This window comes from Artibeus jamaicensis, unplaced genomic scaffold (assembly GCF_021234435.1).
Source record: "Artibeus jamaicensis isolate MK-2021 breed Jamaican fruit bat unplaced genomic scaffold, CSHL_Jam_final contig_264, whole genome shotgun sequence".
Taxonomy (NCBI): Eukaryota; Metazoa; Chordata; class Mammalia; order Chiroptera; family Phyllostomidae; genus Artibeus; species Artibeus jamaicensis.
Window position 1 is genome coordinate 3,122,861 of NW_026521576.1, and position 19,433 is coordinate 3,142,293.

Consider the following 19,433-nt stretch of genomic DNA (forward strand, 5'->3'; position numbering starts at 1 on the left):
CTGCAGCTTTGTACACCCCACTCCACCATCCATCACCTCACTGGGTATGCCAGATACCATCTCACCCACCCTGGTCCTTCAGCCATTAGCCACTGCCTGTGAGTCCTCTCCATTGAGCCTGTCTCCACTTCTCCTACCAGTCTGGATGAATGTGTGTTCTTTAACTCCTTAGTTGTCAAACTTCCATATAGTTTGGTTTTCTATCAGTTCTGGTTGTTTTTTTAAAGTTGTTGTCCTTCTTTTGGGTGTGCGAGGAGGCACAATGTGTCTACCTATGCCTCCATCTTCGCCGGCAGTCCCAACTTGTATAATTTTTTCCTTAAATGTTTGGTAGAATACACCAGTGAAAACCATCTGGGCCTGGTGCTTCTTATTTTGTAAGGCTATTAATTATTGACTAACATCTTTAACAAACATAGGACTATTCAGATTACCCAATTCTCCTTGTGTAAATTTTGTGTATTTCAAGGAATTGGTCCATTTTATCTAGGTTAACAAGTGTGTGGGCAAAGAGTTGTTCATTGTATTCCTTTATCATCCTTTCAGTGTCTATGGGATCTGTAGTGATGGACTTGCTTGCACTTCTGATATTAGTAATTTTTATCCTCTCTCTTTCATACTTGGTTGCCTCATTAGAAGTCTGTCAATATTACAGATATTTACAAAGAACCAAGTTTTGGGTTTGTTAATTTTTTTTTTAATTTTCAATTTCATTGATTTCTGCTCTAAAGTTTATTTTTTCTTTTGCTTACTTTGTATTTAACTTGCTATTAATAAAGTGAAAACACTGATTTAAATCTTCTTTTCTATTATATTCATTCAATGCTATAAATTCTCTCTAAGCAACTGTTTTCAATGCATTCCCACAAGTTTTCGTAAGTTTCATTTTCTAAAATTTTTAATTTAATTCAGCAATGTTTTATAATTCCTCTTTAGACTTCTTTGACATGTGAGTGCATTGTTTTACCTTTATTAATAAGTGGGATTTTCCACCTATCTGGTACTGATTTCTAGTTTAATTTCACAGTGGTCTGACACAATACTTGGTATAATTTCTCTTCCTTTACATTTGATAAGGTGTGATTTATGGCCTATTATGGTTTTAATTGTTTTCTTCAGACTCTGATGCTATTTGTAAGAGGTCTGTAATTTAGTTCATTAATCGCACATGCTCATCAATAACAGGTGGTGATGCATACGCACAGAGCATGCAGAATTAACACTCCAGCTATGCTCCTAGTATGTGACAATGGTTAAATGCAAGCTGAGGCAGTTTCCCATTCTCTGAAAAGGTAGAACAAAGATCTTTTGCTAGTTCAGATGTTCTAAAAAATACCTTTCATAAAAATAGGAGGAAGGAAAGATGAAAAGGAAGGAGGGAGGGGAGGTAAGGGAGAAGGAAGAAAGATTTGTTCCTCTATAGGAAACTCTACTAATTTGTGTACAAAAAGAAAACTGAACATGGGTGGTGTAGCTCAGTGGACTTGAGTGTGGGCTACAAACCAAAGGGTCGCTGGTTCAATTTCCAGTCAGAGCACATGCCTGAATTGCTGGCCAGGTCCCCAGCAGGCCCACGTGAGAGGCAACCACACAATGATGTTTCTCTCCCTCCCTTTCCCTCTCTATAAACATAAATAAGTAAAATCTTAAAAAAAAAAAGAAAACCGTATAATTAAATTAGTGAACAAAGGCTGAGAATGTCAGGAAAAGACAATGCCCCCTGCAGGTACATGCTCACTGCTGCTCTCCACTGACCTCTCTATACTGGAGTGAGGGTTCAAGTCACACCCACAAAATACAAAGTGAATAAGAGAAACAGCTATAGTAGAACAAATGGTACTAACTTAATTATTCTAAGAGCTTTCTAAGTTATATATAGACAAAGGTCATTAGTTTGTGAGCAGAATCAATCATAAGCTGGTAACACTCAAATAGCAAACACAACCGATTTTAACATTTGTATGGTTCTGGAATGGGTATGAGTATAACCTCACTCAGTGATATATAATTAATTTCACTCATACAGAAAGTAAACATATTTTGTAAGGAGTATCTGTATTGAATGTGACTGTATTACATACCTGAGCATAACAAGCTTCTTCTATGGCTAACCCTGTCACTAAATCGACCTAGGGCAGAAAACATAATTTATTTCAGCAGAAATTACTTTTTAAAATATGGTGTACCAATATAAATTCAAATTTAATAACCCTATTCCAAAAGAACAGCAGCCTTCCATGTAATATGTCACATCACAAGTAAGACTATCAGGAGAGCCTTTGGAAACAGGTTGCCTGGGTTCAAATTCTGACTCTACCATGTGGGAGCTGTGTAACCTTGGGCATATTTGACCTTGCTGTACCTGAGAGAAACACATCTGAACAAGGAGCTATTACAGTACCTACCAATTGAGGGTATTGTGAGGATTAAATGAGTTACTGGTAATCCAGGTAAAGACTTTATATAGTACCCAAGATATACAGGCACACCTCAGAGATATTGCAGGTTCAGTTCCAAATCACAGCAATAAAGCAAATACCACAATAAAATCACACATTTTGGTTTCCCAGTGCATACAAAAGTTATGTTTACATTACACTGTAGTCTATTAAGCATGCAATAGCATTACATCTAAAACAACAATGCACATTCCTTAGTTAAAAAATGCTTTATTACTAAAAAATGCTACCCATCACCTGAGCCTTCAGTGAGTCATAATTTTTTTGCTGGAAGAGGGTCTTGCCTTGATGTTGATGAAAACACAATTATCCATGGAGTGCAAAAAAAATGCATTAAAATGAAGTGTGTGTGTGTGTGTGTGTGTGTGAGAGAGAGAGAGAGAGACAGAGACAGAGATCTGGCACACAGTAAGGGTCACATAAGGTGTTTGCTACTAAATGTCATTATATAAAAAATTTTCAAAATCTATCAAATACTTCATACATGTTAAAAACTACATTTATAGCAAACAAATTCAATCTCTTTTCACTGCAATGAAGCCCAATGGGCTCTGTGTCTGCAAGAAATGAGTATCTTCCTTTAAAACTCCCATAATTTAACCAAAATATAATTGCAACTGCTGTAATTAAAAGTTCAATGTCAATGTTTGCCTGCATTGCTTTCTTGCCCTGCCTTCCTCTCCTCACCTGGGGCCTCCACCCTGTCACAGCCACCTTGCAGGGTGACTTTAGGACACCACAATCACTTGCCCTGTGTCATGTGTGTCTCCTTGGAGAAAAAAAAAATGAGTATTTTAAAAGTGAAGAAAGCCAGGAAATCCTTCTCAGAATGTTTTGTTTTTAATAACACAATGCCAGTACTAAGAATACACAGAAGGCCCATTTCTTTGGGTTTTCTCTATTAGTCCATAAATATATTAACTCAATGGCAAAATAACAAGTATGTCAATTAAGCAATACAACCATCAGTGAAATAACTGAATTCTGTGACTGGTATGAATTAACAATAACTATTCACCGAATGAAGTCAGTGATGTAGTTAAAAAGAACCACAGTAGCTTCCAGTAATAGTAGGATTGAAAGAGCTATGTTTTAGAACATTAAAAAATGTGTAGAAGGCTAAACATGGTTTATTTAAATTACATCTGCACTACCTACTCCAACAACAAAGCTCAACCATTAAGGAACTTACCTCCATCCCTTGATTAATGGCTAATTTTGCCACTCGCATTGCAACAGGTCCCTAAAATTAAAGTTAAAGAAACAGATATTAATTATTATTTATATTATTTATGTTGTACATCTAAGCAAAATTCAGATGGCCTACAAGCAGCGATGGCTACCAGGTACAACTGATGGGAGTCTCTTTTAGGAGCCCACAAGGTCTTAAACAGTAAGTGTACCAACTGCATTGCATCAGCATGTTCTGTAGAATCATAGGATCTGTGGCTAGAAAACTGCATTTTTGGAGGTCAGCAGGTGATATGCACCTGGCACAGGGTTTACCATTCTTAAGCAAATCTCCTTAGAAAAGGGGAAAAGTAAAGGAGAAAAAGTGTTTGGCAGGACAATACATCCATAGTAGTGTGACAGAAACTTCACTGAAGTTCAGAACTCATCATCATTAAACATCACCATTAAGGGTCCAGCATCAATGTTTAAGACACTAGCTATGTCCTCCATGGGCAATGTCGACTAACAATGATGGAAATGAACAGCAAAAAAGTGTCCTCCAGGAAGTGTTCCCACATTGTATAAACACAAAGTCCAAATAAGTACTTCTGGATGTGTGAGGGTCACAGAGAAAAGAACTAGGGGACCTCCATAGGAAAAAAAAAGACATTAGTTTTGTCTTAGAAAACCACAATCCTTGAAATGGAATTTAGTTACTCATTTATATTTTAAATTCTTAGAAATTGTCTACATGTGATGAATTAGAATTCAATGGCATATTTTTTCATGTATTTTAAATTAAAATAAAAGTGGGTGCCCTGGTGGGTGGCTCAGTTGGTTGGACTGTCATCCCTTATACTAAAAGTTTGAAGGTTTGATCCCCAGTCAAGACACATACCTAGGTTGTACGTTCAATTCCTGATACCAGTGCATGTGAGAGGCAAATGATCAATCTTTCTTTCTCTCCCCTACCCTATTTCCACTCTCTCTAAAATCAATAAATATATCCTCACACACGATGAAATAAATAAATAAATAAATAAACAAACAAATAAATAAATAAAATTTTAAAAAGGTAAGCTAACTATAAGGCACAAAAAAAGGACTCCATGCAGTGCAAGGTAAACAAACACATGATATTAGAACTAAATTTTGTATAAAAGAGGAGGCTTTCTTAGCCAGGGCTTTCAATTATTTAACATTAACCTACAAAAGTCTCTTCCCAAGTCACATTCTTAAAAATGTTTTCCAGAGGCCACAATTTTCCCAGAGTTAGACAAGTATCTTAGAATTATTTTAATTGTGATTGGAATGTCTCGTATACATACCATTACTTTTTTTTTTAAGATCAATTCATTTTTTCTTATTGTTGTTCAAGCAAAGTTTTCTGCCTTTCCTCTGAACCCCTTCCCCCACCCTAACCCTCTCCATCTCCCTCCCCTGTTTCCACCCACCCCTGCTACTTATCGGCCATGTGTCCTTTATAATGATTCCTGTAAACCTTTCACCCTTTCCCCTGAAATTCCTTCCCCTGTACCCTCTGGTCACTGTGAGCCTGTTCTCTATTTCAGTGTCTGGTTATATTTTGCTTGCTTGTTCCTTTTGTTGATGAGATTACAGTTAAAGGTGAGATCATATGACATTTGCCCCTCACCACCTGGCTTATTTCACTTAGCATAGTGCTCTCCAGTTCCATCCATGCTGTAGAAAGGGTAGTAAATCCTTCTTTCTTTCAGCTACATAGAATTCCATTGTCTAAATGTACCATAGTTTTTTGATCCATTCATTTACTGATGGGCACCTATGTTGTTTCAAGCAATTAGCTATTATAAATTCTGCTGCTTTGAACATTGTGATGCAGAGGTTCTTTTGGATTGGTGTTTCATGGTTCATAGGATATAATCCTAGCAGTGGAATTGCTGGGTCAAAAGGCAGGTTTTTTTTTTTGTTTGTTTGTTTGTTTTTTGAGGAAATTCCATCCTGTTTTCCGTAATGGTTGTACCAGTCTGCAATCCCACCAACAGTGAACTAGGGTCCCCTTTTCCCCACAACCTTTCCAAGATTACTTTGTTTATGATGGCCATTCTGACTGGTGTAAAGTGGTATCTCATTGTGCTTTTAATTTGCCTCCCTCTGATAGCTAGCGACATTGAGCATCTTTTCATGTATCTCTGGATCCTCTGTATGTCCTCCTTGGAGAAGTGTCTGTTCAAGTCCATTTTCTAATTGGGTTGCTTCTCTTCTTAGAGTGGAGGCATGTGAGTTCTTTATATATTTTGGAGATCAAACCCTTGTCTGAGGTATCATTGGTAAATATGTTTTCCCATATGGTTGGTTTTCTCTTCATTTTAATGCCATTTTCTTTAGCCATGCAAATGATTTTTATTTTGATGAGATCCAATTTGTTTATTCTTCCCTTTATGTCCCTTGCTCTAGGGAATATATCAGAAAAAAATATTGCTGTATGTAATATCTGTAATTTTCCTGACAATGTTCTCCTCTAGGACTTTTATGGTGTTATGACTTGTATTTAAGTTTTTTATCCACCTTGAATTTACTTTGGTATATGCTATAAGTTGGTGATCGAGTTTCATTTTTTTGCCTGTAGCTGTCCAGTTCTCCCAATGCCATTTGTGGAAAAGGTTATTTTTGCTCCATTTTATGCTGCTTCCACTGTATCAAATATTAATTGACCGTAGAGATGTGCACTGATTTCTGAGCTATCGGTTCTGTTCCACTGATCCAGGTGTCTGTTCTTATGCCAGTACCAGGTTGTTTTGATTACAGTATCCTTGTAAATACAGTTTCATAGCTGGTATTGTGATCACTGCTACTTTGCTCTTCTTTCTCAAAACTGCAGAAGATATAAGGGTTCATTTATAGTTCCATATAAATTTTTTAAGTGTTCTATATCTGTGAAATATGACATTGGTATTTTAATAGGAATTGCACTTAATCTATAAATTGCTTTGGGTAGTATGGACATTTTGATGATGTTAATTCTTCCAATCCATGAACATGATACATGATTCCACTTGTTTGTGTCTTCCTTGATTTCTTCAGTGTTGTATAGTTTTCTAAGTACAGATCTTTTACCTCCTTGGTTAGGTTGATTCCTAAGTACTTTATCTTTCTTGTTGCTATATCCAATGGAATTTTTCCCCTTAATTCTGCTTCTGATGTTTCATTGTTGGTATCAAAAATGCCTTTGGTTTTTGAATATTGACTTTGTATCCCACTGCTTTGCTAAATTCATTTATTAGGTTGAGCAGGTTTTTGGCAGAGTCCATAAAATATTCTATGTACACTATGTCATCTGCAAACAATGACAATTTTGTTTCCTCGTTTCCAATTTGGATGCCTTTTATTTCCTTTTATTCTCTGAATGCTGTGGTTAGGAATTCCAATACTCTGTTGAATAGAAGTGGTGAAAGTGGACAACCTTGTCTTGTTCCTGATCTTACTGTGAAAACTCTTAAGCCCACTGACTCTAATGTTGGCTGTAGGTCTCTCATATATGGCCTTTATTATGTTGAGAAATGTAGACTCTCTTCCCATTTTCTGAGTGTTTTTATAATAAATGAGTGCTGTACCTTATCAAATGCTTTTTTGCATCTATTTATATGATCATGTGATTTTTGTCCTTGCATTTATGTGATGTAGTACATTTACTGATATGCACATATTGTACCATCCTCGCATCCCTGGGATGAATCCCACTTAGTCATAGTGTATGATCTTTTTAATGTATTGCTGGATGTGGCTTGCCAATATTTTGTTGAGGATTTTAGCGTCTATGTTCATCAGCGATATTGGCCTGAAGTTTTCTTTCTTTGTTGTGTCATTATCTGGATTTGGGATTAGGATGATGCTCTCTTCATAAAAAGCATTTGGGAGTCTTCCATCATTTTGTATTTTTTGAATAGTCTATGAAAAATAGAGGTTAGCTCTTCTTTAAATGCTTTGTAGAATTCTGTGAAACCATCTGGTGCAGGGCTTTTGTGTGAAGGGAGATTTTTGATTACTGCATCAATTTCAACTGCTGTTATTGGTCTGTTCTGGCTTTCTGCTTCTTCTTCATTGAGTTTTGGAAGATTATATTTTTTAGAAATTTGTTTCATCCAGGTTTTCAAATTTCTTGGCAGATAGGTCTTCACAGTAATTTCTTACAATCCTTTTTGTATTTCTGTTGTATCAGTTGTAATCTATCCTCTTTCGTTTCTGATTGTGTTTATTTGGGTCCTCTCTCTTTTTTTCTTGATGAGTCTGCTTACAGGCTGGTCAATTTTGTTTATCTTTTCAAAGAATCAGCTCCTGGGTTTATTGGCTTTTAGAATTGTGCTTTTAGTGTGCATGTCATTTAATTCTGCTCTGATCTTGGTTATTTTCTTCCTTCTGCTTGCTCTAGGATGTCTTTGTTGTTGTTCCTCAAGTTCTTGTAGATGTAGGGTTAGGTTATTTACTGAAAATGTTTCTATCTTTTGTAGGTAGGCTTCTATTGCTATGAACTTCCCTCTGAGGACTGCCTTTGCTGAGTCCCGTAAGTTCTGTATTGTTTCGGTTTGTTTCCAGAAATGTTTTGATTTCTTCTTTGATCTCATTTTTGACCCATTCAGTGTTTAATAGTATGCTATTCAGTCTCCCCGAGTTTGAATGGTTTTGAGTTTTTTCCTTGAAGTTGTTTTCTAGTTTCAGTCCCATGTGATCAGAGAATATGCTTACTATGATTTCAATTTTCTCAAATTTGTTGAGGCTTGTTTTCTGTCCTACCGTGTGGTCTATCTTTGAAAATGTCCCATGTGCATTTGAAAAGAATGTGCATTTTGGTTTGTTAGGATGAAAGGCTCTATATATACCAGTTAAGTTCATCTGATCTAGGAAAGTGTTGAGTGGCACAGTATCTTTGTTAATACTTTGTTTGGAAGATCTGCCCATTTTTGACAGTGGGGTTTTAAAATCCCCTACTATAATTGTATTGGTGCCAATATCTTTCTTGAAGTCCTATAAGATTTTCCTTAGGTATTTGGAAATACAAATTTAGTATTTTGAGGAATTCCGCCAAGATGGAGGTGTTGGTGGAAACACTCTACCTTCTCTTACAACCAAGTTTAAAAACAACAAAGTTTTAGCAACAAAAACGCAGCCAAACCACAGAAAACTGAACAATACAGAAGTCTGACAACAACGAACCATTCAGCAAAACCAGTAAGAGGGGCAGAGCCATCAGCAGAGCTGGGTCAGGCAGGAAAGATCCACCAGACTGACCCAGGCACGTGACCCAGGCGCACAACCCAGGTGCACAACGCAGGCGCACAGGCAGTGGGCGGATCCCAGGTGTGGGTAGCAGTAGGCAGACCGACTGAGGGCTGTCTGCGGTCACACATTCACACGCAGATAACCAGTGAAGTAGCGAGCAGTGAGACTGAGACAGACCGAGCAGACCTCAGCGGTGTGAAGCAGCAGAGGGGACCGCAATTGTCCCTCTCTGACCCAGAGCCCACATAAAGCATCACGAACCAGCGACCTGGGTGACCCCGCCCTGGTGAACACCTAGGGCTCCGCTCCTCATACCTAACAGGCGCAAACAGACCAAAACATTATGGCTCAAGAAGAACAGCTCAAAGCCCCAGAGCCAATAACTCTAAGTGACCAAGAAACAGCCAAGCTATCAGATGAACAGTTCGAAACACTGGTGATCAGGATGCTCACAGAACTGGCTGATTTTAGTTACAAATTAGATGCAAAAATGAAGGCTACTCTAAATGAAATGAAACAAAATGCACAGGGAACCAATAGTGATGGAAAGAAAACTGGGACTCAAATCAATGGAGTGGACCAGAAGGAAGAAAGAAACAACCAAACAGAAAAGAGTGAAGAAACAAGAATTCAAAAAAAATGAGGAGAGGCTTAAAAACATCCAGGACATTTTTAAACGTTCCAACATCCGAATTATAGAGGTAGCAGAATGGGAAGAGGAAGAGCAACAAGTGAAAAACTTATTTGAACAAATAATAAAGGAGAACTTCCCAATCTGGCAAAGGAAATAGACTTCCAGGAAATCCAGGAAGCTCAGAGTCCCAAAGAAGTTCGACCCAAAAAGGAACACACAAAGGCACATCATCATTACATTAGCCAAGATTAAAATGAAGGAGAGAATCCTAGAAGCAGCAAGAGATAAGGGGACAGTCACCTACAAAGGAGTTCCCCTCAGACTGTCAGCTAACTTCTCAAAAGAGACCTTACAGGCAAGAAGGGGCTGGAAAGAAGTATTCCAAGTCATGAAAACCAAGGACCTAAATCCAAGATTGCTCTGTCCAGCAAAGCTTTCATTTAGAATGGAAGGGCAGATAAAGTGCTTCTCATGTAAGATCAAGTTCAAGGAGTTCATCATCACCAAGCCCTTATTATATGAAATGTTAAAGGGACTTACCTAAGAAAAAGAAGATAAAAAAGATGAACAGTGAAAGGACAGCAAACTCACAGTTATTAACAACCACACCTAAAACAAAAGCAAACTAAGAGGACAGCTAGATCAGGAGCAGAACCATAGAAATGAAGATCACATGGAGGGTTAGCAACAGGGGAGTGGGAGAAGGAGAAGGGGGGAAAAGGTACAGAAAATAAGTAGCATAGACGGTAGGTAGAAAATAGATAGGGGGGAAGGCAAGAATAATAGCGGAAATGTAAAATCTAAAGAACTTGAGACACGTGGTCATAAGCTAAAGGGGGGGAATGGTGGGGGAGGGGGTGTGCAGGGTGGAGGGGAATGAAGGAGGGGAATAGAACTGTAAAGGCATAATCAATAAAATATACTTTTAAAAATTTAGTATTTTGAATTTCGTGGTGGATTATTCCCTTGAGTATTATGAAGTGACCTTCTGGGTCTCTCTTTATGGCCCTTTTTTGACATATATTTTGTCTGATATGAGTATTGCTATCCCGGCTTTTTTTCCCTGTCCATTTGCTTGGAAAATTTGTTTCCATCCCTCTATTTTCAATCTCTGTAGGTTTTTTATCCTGAGGTGGGTCTCTTGTAGGCATCATATGTGTGAGTCATTCTTTCTTATCCATTCAGCTATTCTATGTCTTTTTAGTGGAGCTTTCAATCCATTTACATTTAAGGTTATTGCTGACAAGTACTTATTCATTGCCATTTTTTCTTACCACTGTTTCTCTCTCTCTCTCTGGTCTTCCTTTCCCTAAAGCAGTCACTTTAACATTTGTTGCAGAGCTGGTTTTGAGGAGACACATTGTTTTAGACTTCTTTGGTCTGGGAAGCTTTTTATTTGGCCTTCGATCTTGATTGAGAGCCTTGCTGGGTAATGTAACTTTGATTGTAGGCCTCTGGTTCTCATTACTTGGAATATTTCTTGACATTCTCTTTTGGCTTGCAGTGTTTCCATTGAGAAGTCAGCTGCTAACCTTATCAGGGCTCCGTTGTATGTTATTACCTGTTTCTCCCTTGCTGCCTTTAAGATTCTCTCTTTGTCTTGGAATTTTGCCATTTTAATTATGATATGTCTTGAAGTGGACCTGTTTGGGTTCCTCTTGATTGGGACTCTGTGTTTCCTGGGTTTGTGTGACTTTTTCTCTCATCAAATTAGGGAAGTTTTCCATCATTACTTTTCCAAACAGGTTTTCTGCCGCTTGCTCATCTTCTTCTCCTTCTGATATCCCTATTATTACATGGATATTACTACGTTTCATGTTGTTCTGCATTTCCCTTAACCCCTCTTCATTCCTTCTGTTTCTCTTTTCCTTTTCTTGCTCATTCTCGGTGTTTTTCTCTATCTTGTCCTCTAGCTTGCTGATCTGATCCTCCGCTTCTTCGATCCTGCTTTTGATTCCTTCTACTGTGTTCTTCAGTTCAGAAATTCTTCATTTCGTCTTGGCCATTGCTGATGGTTTCTATTTCCTTTTTCATGTTGATATAGTTTGCAGTGACTTCACTGTAGTTTCCTTGTAGTTTCCGGTAATTCTCTGTGGGCTCATTGAGCTTCCTGATAACCACTGCTTCAACTAAATTTCTGATAATTGACTTCCCTCTGTTTCATTTAGCATTCTTTCTGAGGCTTCCTCCTTTCCTTTCATTGGGGGATTGTTATCTTCTCATTGTCTGTGAGAATCTTCTTGTTAGCCTCTGCTTCTTAAATTCTTCTGTTCTGACTCCCTGGGTTTCTGCTGGGAACTTCTATGGTAGAAGAGCTGTGAGATTCAGTGGTACAGTTTTCTTGATCTCCTGAGCTTGCTGTTCTTGGGCTGTCATTTAATTTGTCTCTGTGTTTGTCTTTGCATTGTGATTGTTGTTGGGTCTTTCTTTGGTGGGTCCTTCCCTCCAGCTGGTTAACTGAGGGTCACTCTGTCCACCACCTCTTGTATTTGTTGTGCAGGTGTGGACAGGTTGTTTTGTAGCTGATCGTTGTGTGTGTACAAGGTTTTGAGGCTTCTCTCTTGCCTTTGTTCAGTTTCCCCAAAATGTTTTTTTCTGAGTAATTTCTCCATCATTTAGTTTTATTTCCAGTTCATTCCTGGATTGAAGTTAGTGTACCTTTCGCTCCCTCCTTCACCTCTTCTGTTGTTCTGTTAGTGGTCCCTTTGTTGGTGGATTTCCTTTTCTAGCAGGTTTACTGGTGTTCACAGGTCCCACCTACTCATCTAATTTTTCCATGTCCTCAACAATTTTTGGTCTCCAGTCTTCATATATGCTGGTATACCACTGGCTGTTTGCTCTGTTCCTCAGAAGATCAGCTAGCTGTGTCACCCGTGCACGGGGGAAATGGACTCTACTCCCATCTATCTTGCCACTATCTTCCTCATCCAATTCATTTTTTTTTTAAACACAGTGCTCCTCTCACTGAAACTCTTCTCCATCACTTTTATCACCAGCTGAACCTTGCTGGGTGGTAGTTATACTTCAATATTACATGAATCCCCAAGCCCTCATCACAGTATAGATGGGGACTCAAGGGTCTACGATGGCCCTGAGACTCTGCTTGTCTAACATGGTCTAATGGGATACCCAGGCAGCTAGCTCACAAAGCATATTTTGACAGCAAGGTTTAGAAAACCAGAAAAACAGGAAAATGGAAATGTTCTTAGAAACAGTGCTTATTTAATTAAGCAGTATTTTGAAAGTTCCTCTTTCAAAACATAAACCAATGCCTCTTGTTTTATACAAACCTTTTTTTCCTCAGACAGATAAATGGAAGTAACATATAATACAGAAATCACCTGTAAATATTATCTTTATATAAGCTTCCTAATTATTTGAAAGAGTAATCATTCAGTAACAAAGACTATAAAAGTAATGATTATTCTACCTCAAATTGTGTTTTGTACTTTTGCATAGTTTCACACTTAAACATTTTTTCAGGTCATTCAACATCATGCTTGACCCATGAAAGAACCTTTAGCAATTCATGTTCTCAGAGGGAAGTCTCTTCAGATGAGAGATGAGAGGATAGTCCAGTTTGCTCTGTGGTAGAGTGCAGATATGTCATGCTGGAGGTGGGGTGAGCTGAGGGCAGTGATGGCATCAACTGCACTGAGAGTCACTGGAGAAACAGCAAGTTCCCAGGAGTCAGAGAAGGAATCAGAACCACAGTGATGGCCAAGGGACTAATGAACCTCCTGGGTGGAGCTGTACAGTGAGGAGCTGAACACTCATGCCCAAAGCTAGGAGAGGATATCGTTGACCTCAAATTATGCCAAAATTCTGCTTAAATACACCCATTTATTGCAACTGAAACATGAGTTGGTCATAAAGGTTTAAGCCAAAAGGAAGTCAATTAATCAATATTTATTTTTATTTATTGATTGATTTAGGGAGAGAGAGGAAGAGAGGGAGGGAGGAAGAGAGGGAGGGAGAAAGAGAGAGAGAGAGAGAGAGAGAGAGAGAGAGAGAGAGAGACTGATTTGTTGTTCCACTTATTTATACATTCATTGCCTGACTCTTGTATGTTCCCTGACTGGGGATTGAACCAGCAACCTTGGCATGTGGGATGATGTTCTAACCAACTGAGCTTCCTGCTCAGGACAACCAATATTTAAATTATTACTTCTCTAGATACTTGTACCTTGAATCTCTCTTTAGGTAGGCATTCCCCTAATATTTTGGGGAAATGTGATCATCTGAGTTACAGGGACAGCCTTTTCTTCCTTAAAAGCTACAAAAAATCTTTTCTATTTGCTCTCTCTCTATGAATTCAGAGTATAAGACTCTGTGTGACCTTACATGGGGAATGACTTATGTAAGGGTCCTGTGCTCAACATGTTAATCAAGAAAAACTAAAGCAGTATTAATACCAGGCAATGTTGAATACCAGGCAGGCTTAGAAACCAACTTACCTGTGAGGTTCCTCTGACAACTCTCAGGGAACAAGTGTGTTACAGCAGGCCTGTCCTTTATGTGACAACAAAGAATTCAAGGAATACCTTCTGAAACTGGATGCAAAGTTCCCAACAAGTATGGAGGGGTTTTAGAAAGGGATTTTATGAGATTCCCAAAGGATCCATGGCCCCCAAACAGACTGTAATCCTATTTGCATTAAATGTCTGAGTTTGAGATGAAGAAATGGTTAGGGGTTATAAAATATGAAAGTCCACTAAGGATAAAGACAAATCATTAACTGTTTACATAATAAAAATCCTCTCGTTCATGACTTCAGAAGAAAGAAATATTTTTAAAATATACCAGAAAGAGTGTGAGAACAAAGAAACCCTTAAAACAGGACCCTGTTGTAAGTATACAGTGAGTTCCAGATTTGAAAGTGTAATTGTGAGAAACAATATCGTGCACACAGGAACTAAAATAAGGCCTACATCACCATAAAAACAAGTACAGTAAGACAAACACCTGTTGCTGTTCAAGAAGGTTATCTCAAGTTAAGTTATCACAATGAAAGCCCACTTTGGCATGTCAACTGTGCTCTCCTTACTCGTGTTTCAATGTATTTCAGCTTGGGGGAGGGGGATCCAGTGTGACAGCTCAGCCATCACTATTTCCTTTCACATGTACAGCTCAGGTCAGAGTGTCTGAACACTCTGACCTGAGTATTCAGGTGATGAACTTCAGGTACTAATAAGTTCTGGTACATGTGACAACATGTTTGTGAAGCATTATCAAAATACAGCTATAGTATGGGCATCAGATTATCTTCAAACCTGAATTTTAATTTGGAAAGCTTCTAATATTAATCTAGTATACTGTTTTGCAGCTACCATGTACTGCTCTATGTGGAAAGCAAGCCAAGGGCATCATGAGTACAAGATGATTCTTGTTTGTTTTTTTTTTTAATTTGCTATAAAAGTTACCTAGAAAGAGAAGAAAGAAAATGGAAATACCTGAGGTAAAAACTCTCTCGCCAAGTCCAAGGCCTTTCTGTAGGCAGCATCACCCTCCTGGTTCTGTTCTAGAACATGGCTGATTAAGCCCACTGCTTTGGCTTCTTGGCCATCGAGCACACGTGCAGAGAAGATGAGCTCTTTGGCCAGAGACATCCCAATGGCTCGAGGCAGTCGCTGCGTTCCCCCTGCAGAGTGCACAAGAGAGAAAATGCAGGCAATGATTTGATACCCTTTACGTTTAATATTTTAGTATTTCATTTCTTCATTTATAAAAATAAACCAGAGCCATGAGTTTATATTTCAAAATTAGTAATTGGAAAACAATGTCAAAACAGAATCAAAATCTAATCTCTTGCTTTTTTTAAATTAACATCAAAAAACACTTGAGAATCTTGTATTATTATTAAGTAATTCTAGCACTGGACTGTTACTTGCAACACAGCTGGTTTGCTCCAGAATCGAATCCACAGTCATTACCATGTCAGCGATCATAAGCTACACAGCAGTGGGCAAGCAAGACCATGCCTGAACCCATTCACCAGGGGAATGAATGAAAGGTCCCTCAAGCTTGGAGATTTTCTTTCAGTTTATCTTATCAAAACATATCAACTTCTGAGAAATTCAGCTCCTGTGCTTTTAAAGAATCATTTATACTAAATGACATGTAAATTAATTTTAATTTACTAAAAATACAAACAGATGATTACTCATGACAATAAACTTTGTGCCGGTAGTTATTTTTCAGTGCAAATACTAATCACCCCCTGACATTGAGGCTGGGATCTCATCCAACAGAAAGCTGGACAAAAGCAGGTAATATTCTTAGTCGCAGCCTCACTATGAAAACAGCTACAATGTTAAGGTTTGTCTAAACCTTATCCTTTAAATGGCTGCTGGGCTGCCCATGCCACTAGTGGCAGGGGGGAGGGGAGTGGCTGATTGCCAAGTTTCACTGTGTTTTGTTTGACCCACAAAGATTACACTTTTTTTTCTGTACTAGTTACCAACAATTAAAAACAGGGAGGGTGATTTTGTACAGAAACCGATTTTTCCCTGAGAGCCAACCATGGTGCCCCTGTAGGAGGCACTGCCCTCTGTCTGCCTGGCCTCTACCCCAACACCCTGATGGACAGGTTTGCTTTCTTTGCACAACTTTAAAAGGAAAGCAATTTTTTTTTTTGCATCTCAATCTAAAGTGGAAAAAATGAACCATAAAGACCACAAGTTTCAAGAAAGCATATTTCACTTAAGTAACTAAGTATAGTATATTCCCACATGTTTAACAAACAAAGCATGCCTGCAGTGGAACAAAATGGCTCAAGCAACCATATTAAGAGCCATGACCAGTACTAAATATGGGTGATTGGGAAAAAAAAATGAAAACTTCAATGAATTGAAAAAGGACTGACATTTTCCACAGGGATTAAAAAAAACATAAATAAAATTAGTACTTCCTCTGTAAAACACAGTCACTTATTAAGTGTTTACACTGCCCAAACAGTTAGAAATGGTGAGTTTATGTGTTTTACTTGATATGGCAGAAAATGTGTCTGAAAAAATGAAACACTGACAAATTTAAATCAAACTGTAAACAATGCTGTTACTCAGTGTAGTAAAGATAGATTGGAGAACTTATGGAACAAGCTGCATGGAAAACACAAGTTATTTATAGTGTTTCCAAGGGTAACGGATTAGAACAAAGATATAAATAATACAACCCAGATAGCTATATTTACTCATGAAGTTGATCAGAATTTTCATGAGACTGAAGAACTTATGGACACAGTGTTGATGATATGCATACTAGGAAATTATTCTCTTCTGTGTTCTGTAAAAAGTTTAATGTAGATTGGTTAAAAAAACAAATGTGACCCTCAGTGGTCATTGTTAATGTGGTACTTTTTACTCAACTAAAACTCAAGCTCATAAGCTTAAGCACATTCACCATATCATGTTGCTTCTACTATCATTCTCTAGGAAGGAGGATTTTGTGAAATTTTAACAAAGAAACAACCATGAAACTAACATCATGACACAGTCCCACTGCCTTGAGCTGAATGGCATAGAATCCCATGCTTTTCTCAGTGAATTAAATGCTGAAAGACATGTCAGGGTAAAAGGATCCCAGTAAAAATCCTCCCTTTGACTCCCCAAATAACACTACATCCAAGACTTGGCCTTTCTGGTTGACATCATAAGGCATCTACTCTAGGTTCTTCATGTAAGTAGAATCATACAGCATTTGTCTATGCATGACTGGCTAATTTCACTTAGCCCAATGTCTTTAAGGTTCATCCAGGCTGTAGCATGTATAAGGCTGAATAATATACCATTGTATGAATATACTACATTTTGTTTATTCAACCTTTGGTGGAGATTTGGGTTGCTTCCACCTTTTGGCTAATAGAAAAAATGCTGCTATGGATATGTGTGTATAATTCTTTGAAATCCTGCTTTCACTTTTGGGTAGATAGCCAGAAGTAAAATTGCTGGATCATATAGTAATTCTATGTTAATTTTTTTGAGGAACACCATACATAGCAGCTGTACTATTTTATATTCCCATGAAGAGAGCACAAGTGCTCCAATTTCTCCATAGTCTCACTAACACTTGTTATTTTCTGCATTTTTAAAAGGCATCCATCCTAATGGGTGTGAGGTGGTACAGCACTGTGGTTTTGATTTGCATTTCCCTAACAACTCATGAGGTCACGTGCTTATTAGCTAGTTGCATCTTCTTTGGAGAAAAGTCTACTTAAATCATTTGTCCATTTTGTAATTTGGTTGTTGTTGTTGTTGAGTTGTAGACATTCTTTATACATTCTGAATATTAATCCTTTGTCAGCTAAATAATCAGCAAATATTTTCTCCCATTTCATGGTTTGCCTTTGCATTCTGTTGGTAATGTCTGATGCACAAAATTTTTAATTTTGATGAAATCCAATTTGTCTATTTTTCTCTTTTGTTCCCTATGCTCCTGGTGTCATATCCAAGAAACCATTGCCAGATCCAATGTCACTTAGATTTCCCACTGTTTTCTTCTAAGAGGTTTGTAGTCTCCATTCTCATATTAAGGTCTTTGACACATTTCAAGGTAATTTTTGTATATGTGTAAGGCAAGGATCCAACTTCATTCTCTATCAGGTAGAATGTAGTTTTGCCAGCACCATTTTTTGAAAGGGGCTATCTTTTTTTTAGTTGTTTATGCTATTACAGTTGTTCCTGCTTTTCATCCCTTTCCCCACCTCCACCCAGCCTCACCCCTCCCTAACCCAATCCAAGTCAACCCTCATATTGTTGTCCATCTCCATGGGCTATGCATAAATGTCCTTTGGTTAATCACTTGACTATCTTTCATTCTGTTCCTCACTCCCACCTGGCAGCTGTCAGTCTATTCCATGTATCTATACTCACTTCTATTATGCTCATTAGTTTACTGTGTTCACAAATAATACAATTAAATAATGGGCCAAGGACCTGAATAGACAGTTCTCCAAAGAGGACATTCAGATGGCTCACAGACATGAAAAGATGCTCAATGTCCCTAATCATCAGAAAAATGCAAATTAAAACCACAGTGAAATATCACCTCACAACTGTCAGAAAGCTAGCACCAATAAAACAACAATTAACAAGTGTTGGAGAGGATGTGGAAAAAAGGGAGCCCTAGCACACAGTTGGTGGGAATGCAGACTGGCGCAGCCACTGTGGAAAACAGCATGGGGTTTCCTCAAAAAATTAAAAATGTAATACCATTCTGACCCAGTGATTCCACTTCTGGGAATATATCCTTAGGATCCCGAAACACATATACAAAATAATATATGTACTCCTATGTTCACAGGAGTGATATTTACAATAGCCAAGATCTGGAAACAGCCTTAGTGCCCATTAGTAGATGAACAGATTAAAAATCTGTGGTATATCTACCCAAAGTAATATTACACAGTAGTAAAAGAAAAAAAAAACTCCTATATTTTGTGGCAGCATAGATGGGTCTGAAGAATATCATGCTAAGTGAATAAAGCCAGTCAGTGAAAGATAGATATACATGATATCACTTATACATGGAAAAGGGCGATCTTAATTAATTACATTAATTTATGATTTAATTCACTCATTCTTACTAAAGATTTTTCTTTAGGAAATATGTTTGGTAAGAAATTATCTGTATCACTTTCCTATGCTGCAATAACTTTGCAGAAATCAAAAGACTGATTGTCTCTCTACATTTGTGGAGCTGAATATAACCACCTCCTGCTGCCTCCAGGAATATAAATTTTGTGACCTTAAATTTTATAAAAATGATATGGCCTGCTCAATTTGCCTTTCTCAATTAATACTAATATATGAGCAAAGAGCTGTAGAAATAGAATAAACTGCAGTGCAGTATGACAATAATAAACTAAACATGACTGATATGGAATCTCAGATTTCTACAAACATCTCATGAAT

At 37.9% G+C, this 19,433-nt stretch overlaps 1 protein-coding gene across 6 annotated transcripts in view; it reads right to left on the reverse strand.

Annotated features, from left to right (window-relative positions):
- Nucleotides 1-19,433, reverse strand: part of AUH (AU RNA binding methylglutaconyl-CoA hydratase) — a 220,587-nt gene that overhangs the window by 13,028 nt on the left and 188,126 nt on the right. For 5 of the 6 annotated variants that reach the window (XM_053662664.1, XM_053662665.1, XM_053662663.1 and 2 more), the window contains 3 exons: nt 14,976-15,163; nt 3,652-3,702; nt 2,082-2,129 (listed from right to left, as the gene is read on the reverse strand). In XM_053662664.1, coding sequence (XP_053518639.1) covers nt 2,082-2,129; nt 3,652-3,702; nt 14,976-15,163 — 287 coding nt within the window. The remainder of the gene's footprint in view (nt 1-2,081; nt 2,130-3,651; nt 3,703-14,975; nt 15,164-19,433) is intronic. The other variant, XM_053662662.1, reaches the window with a different exon arrangement.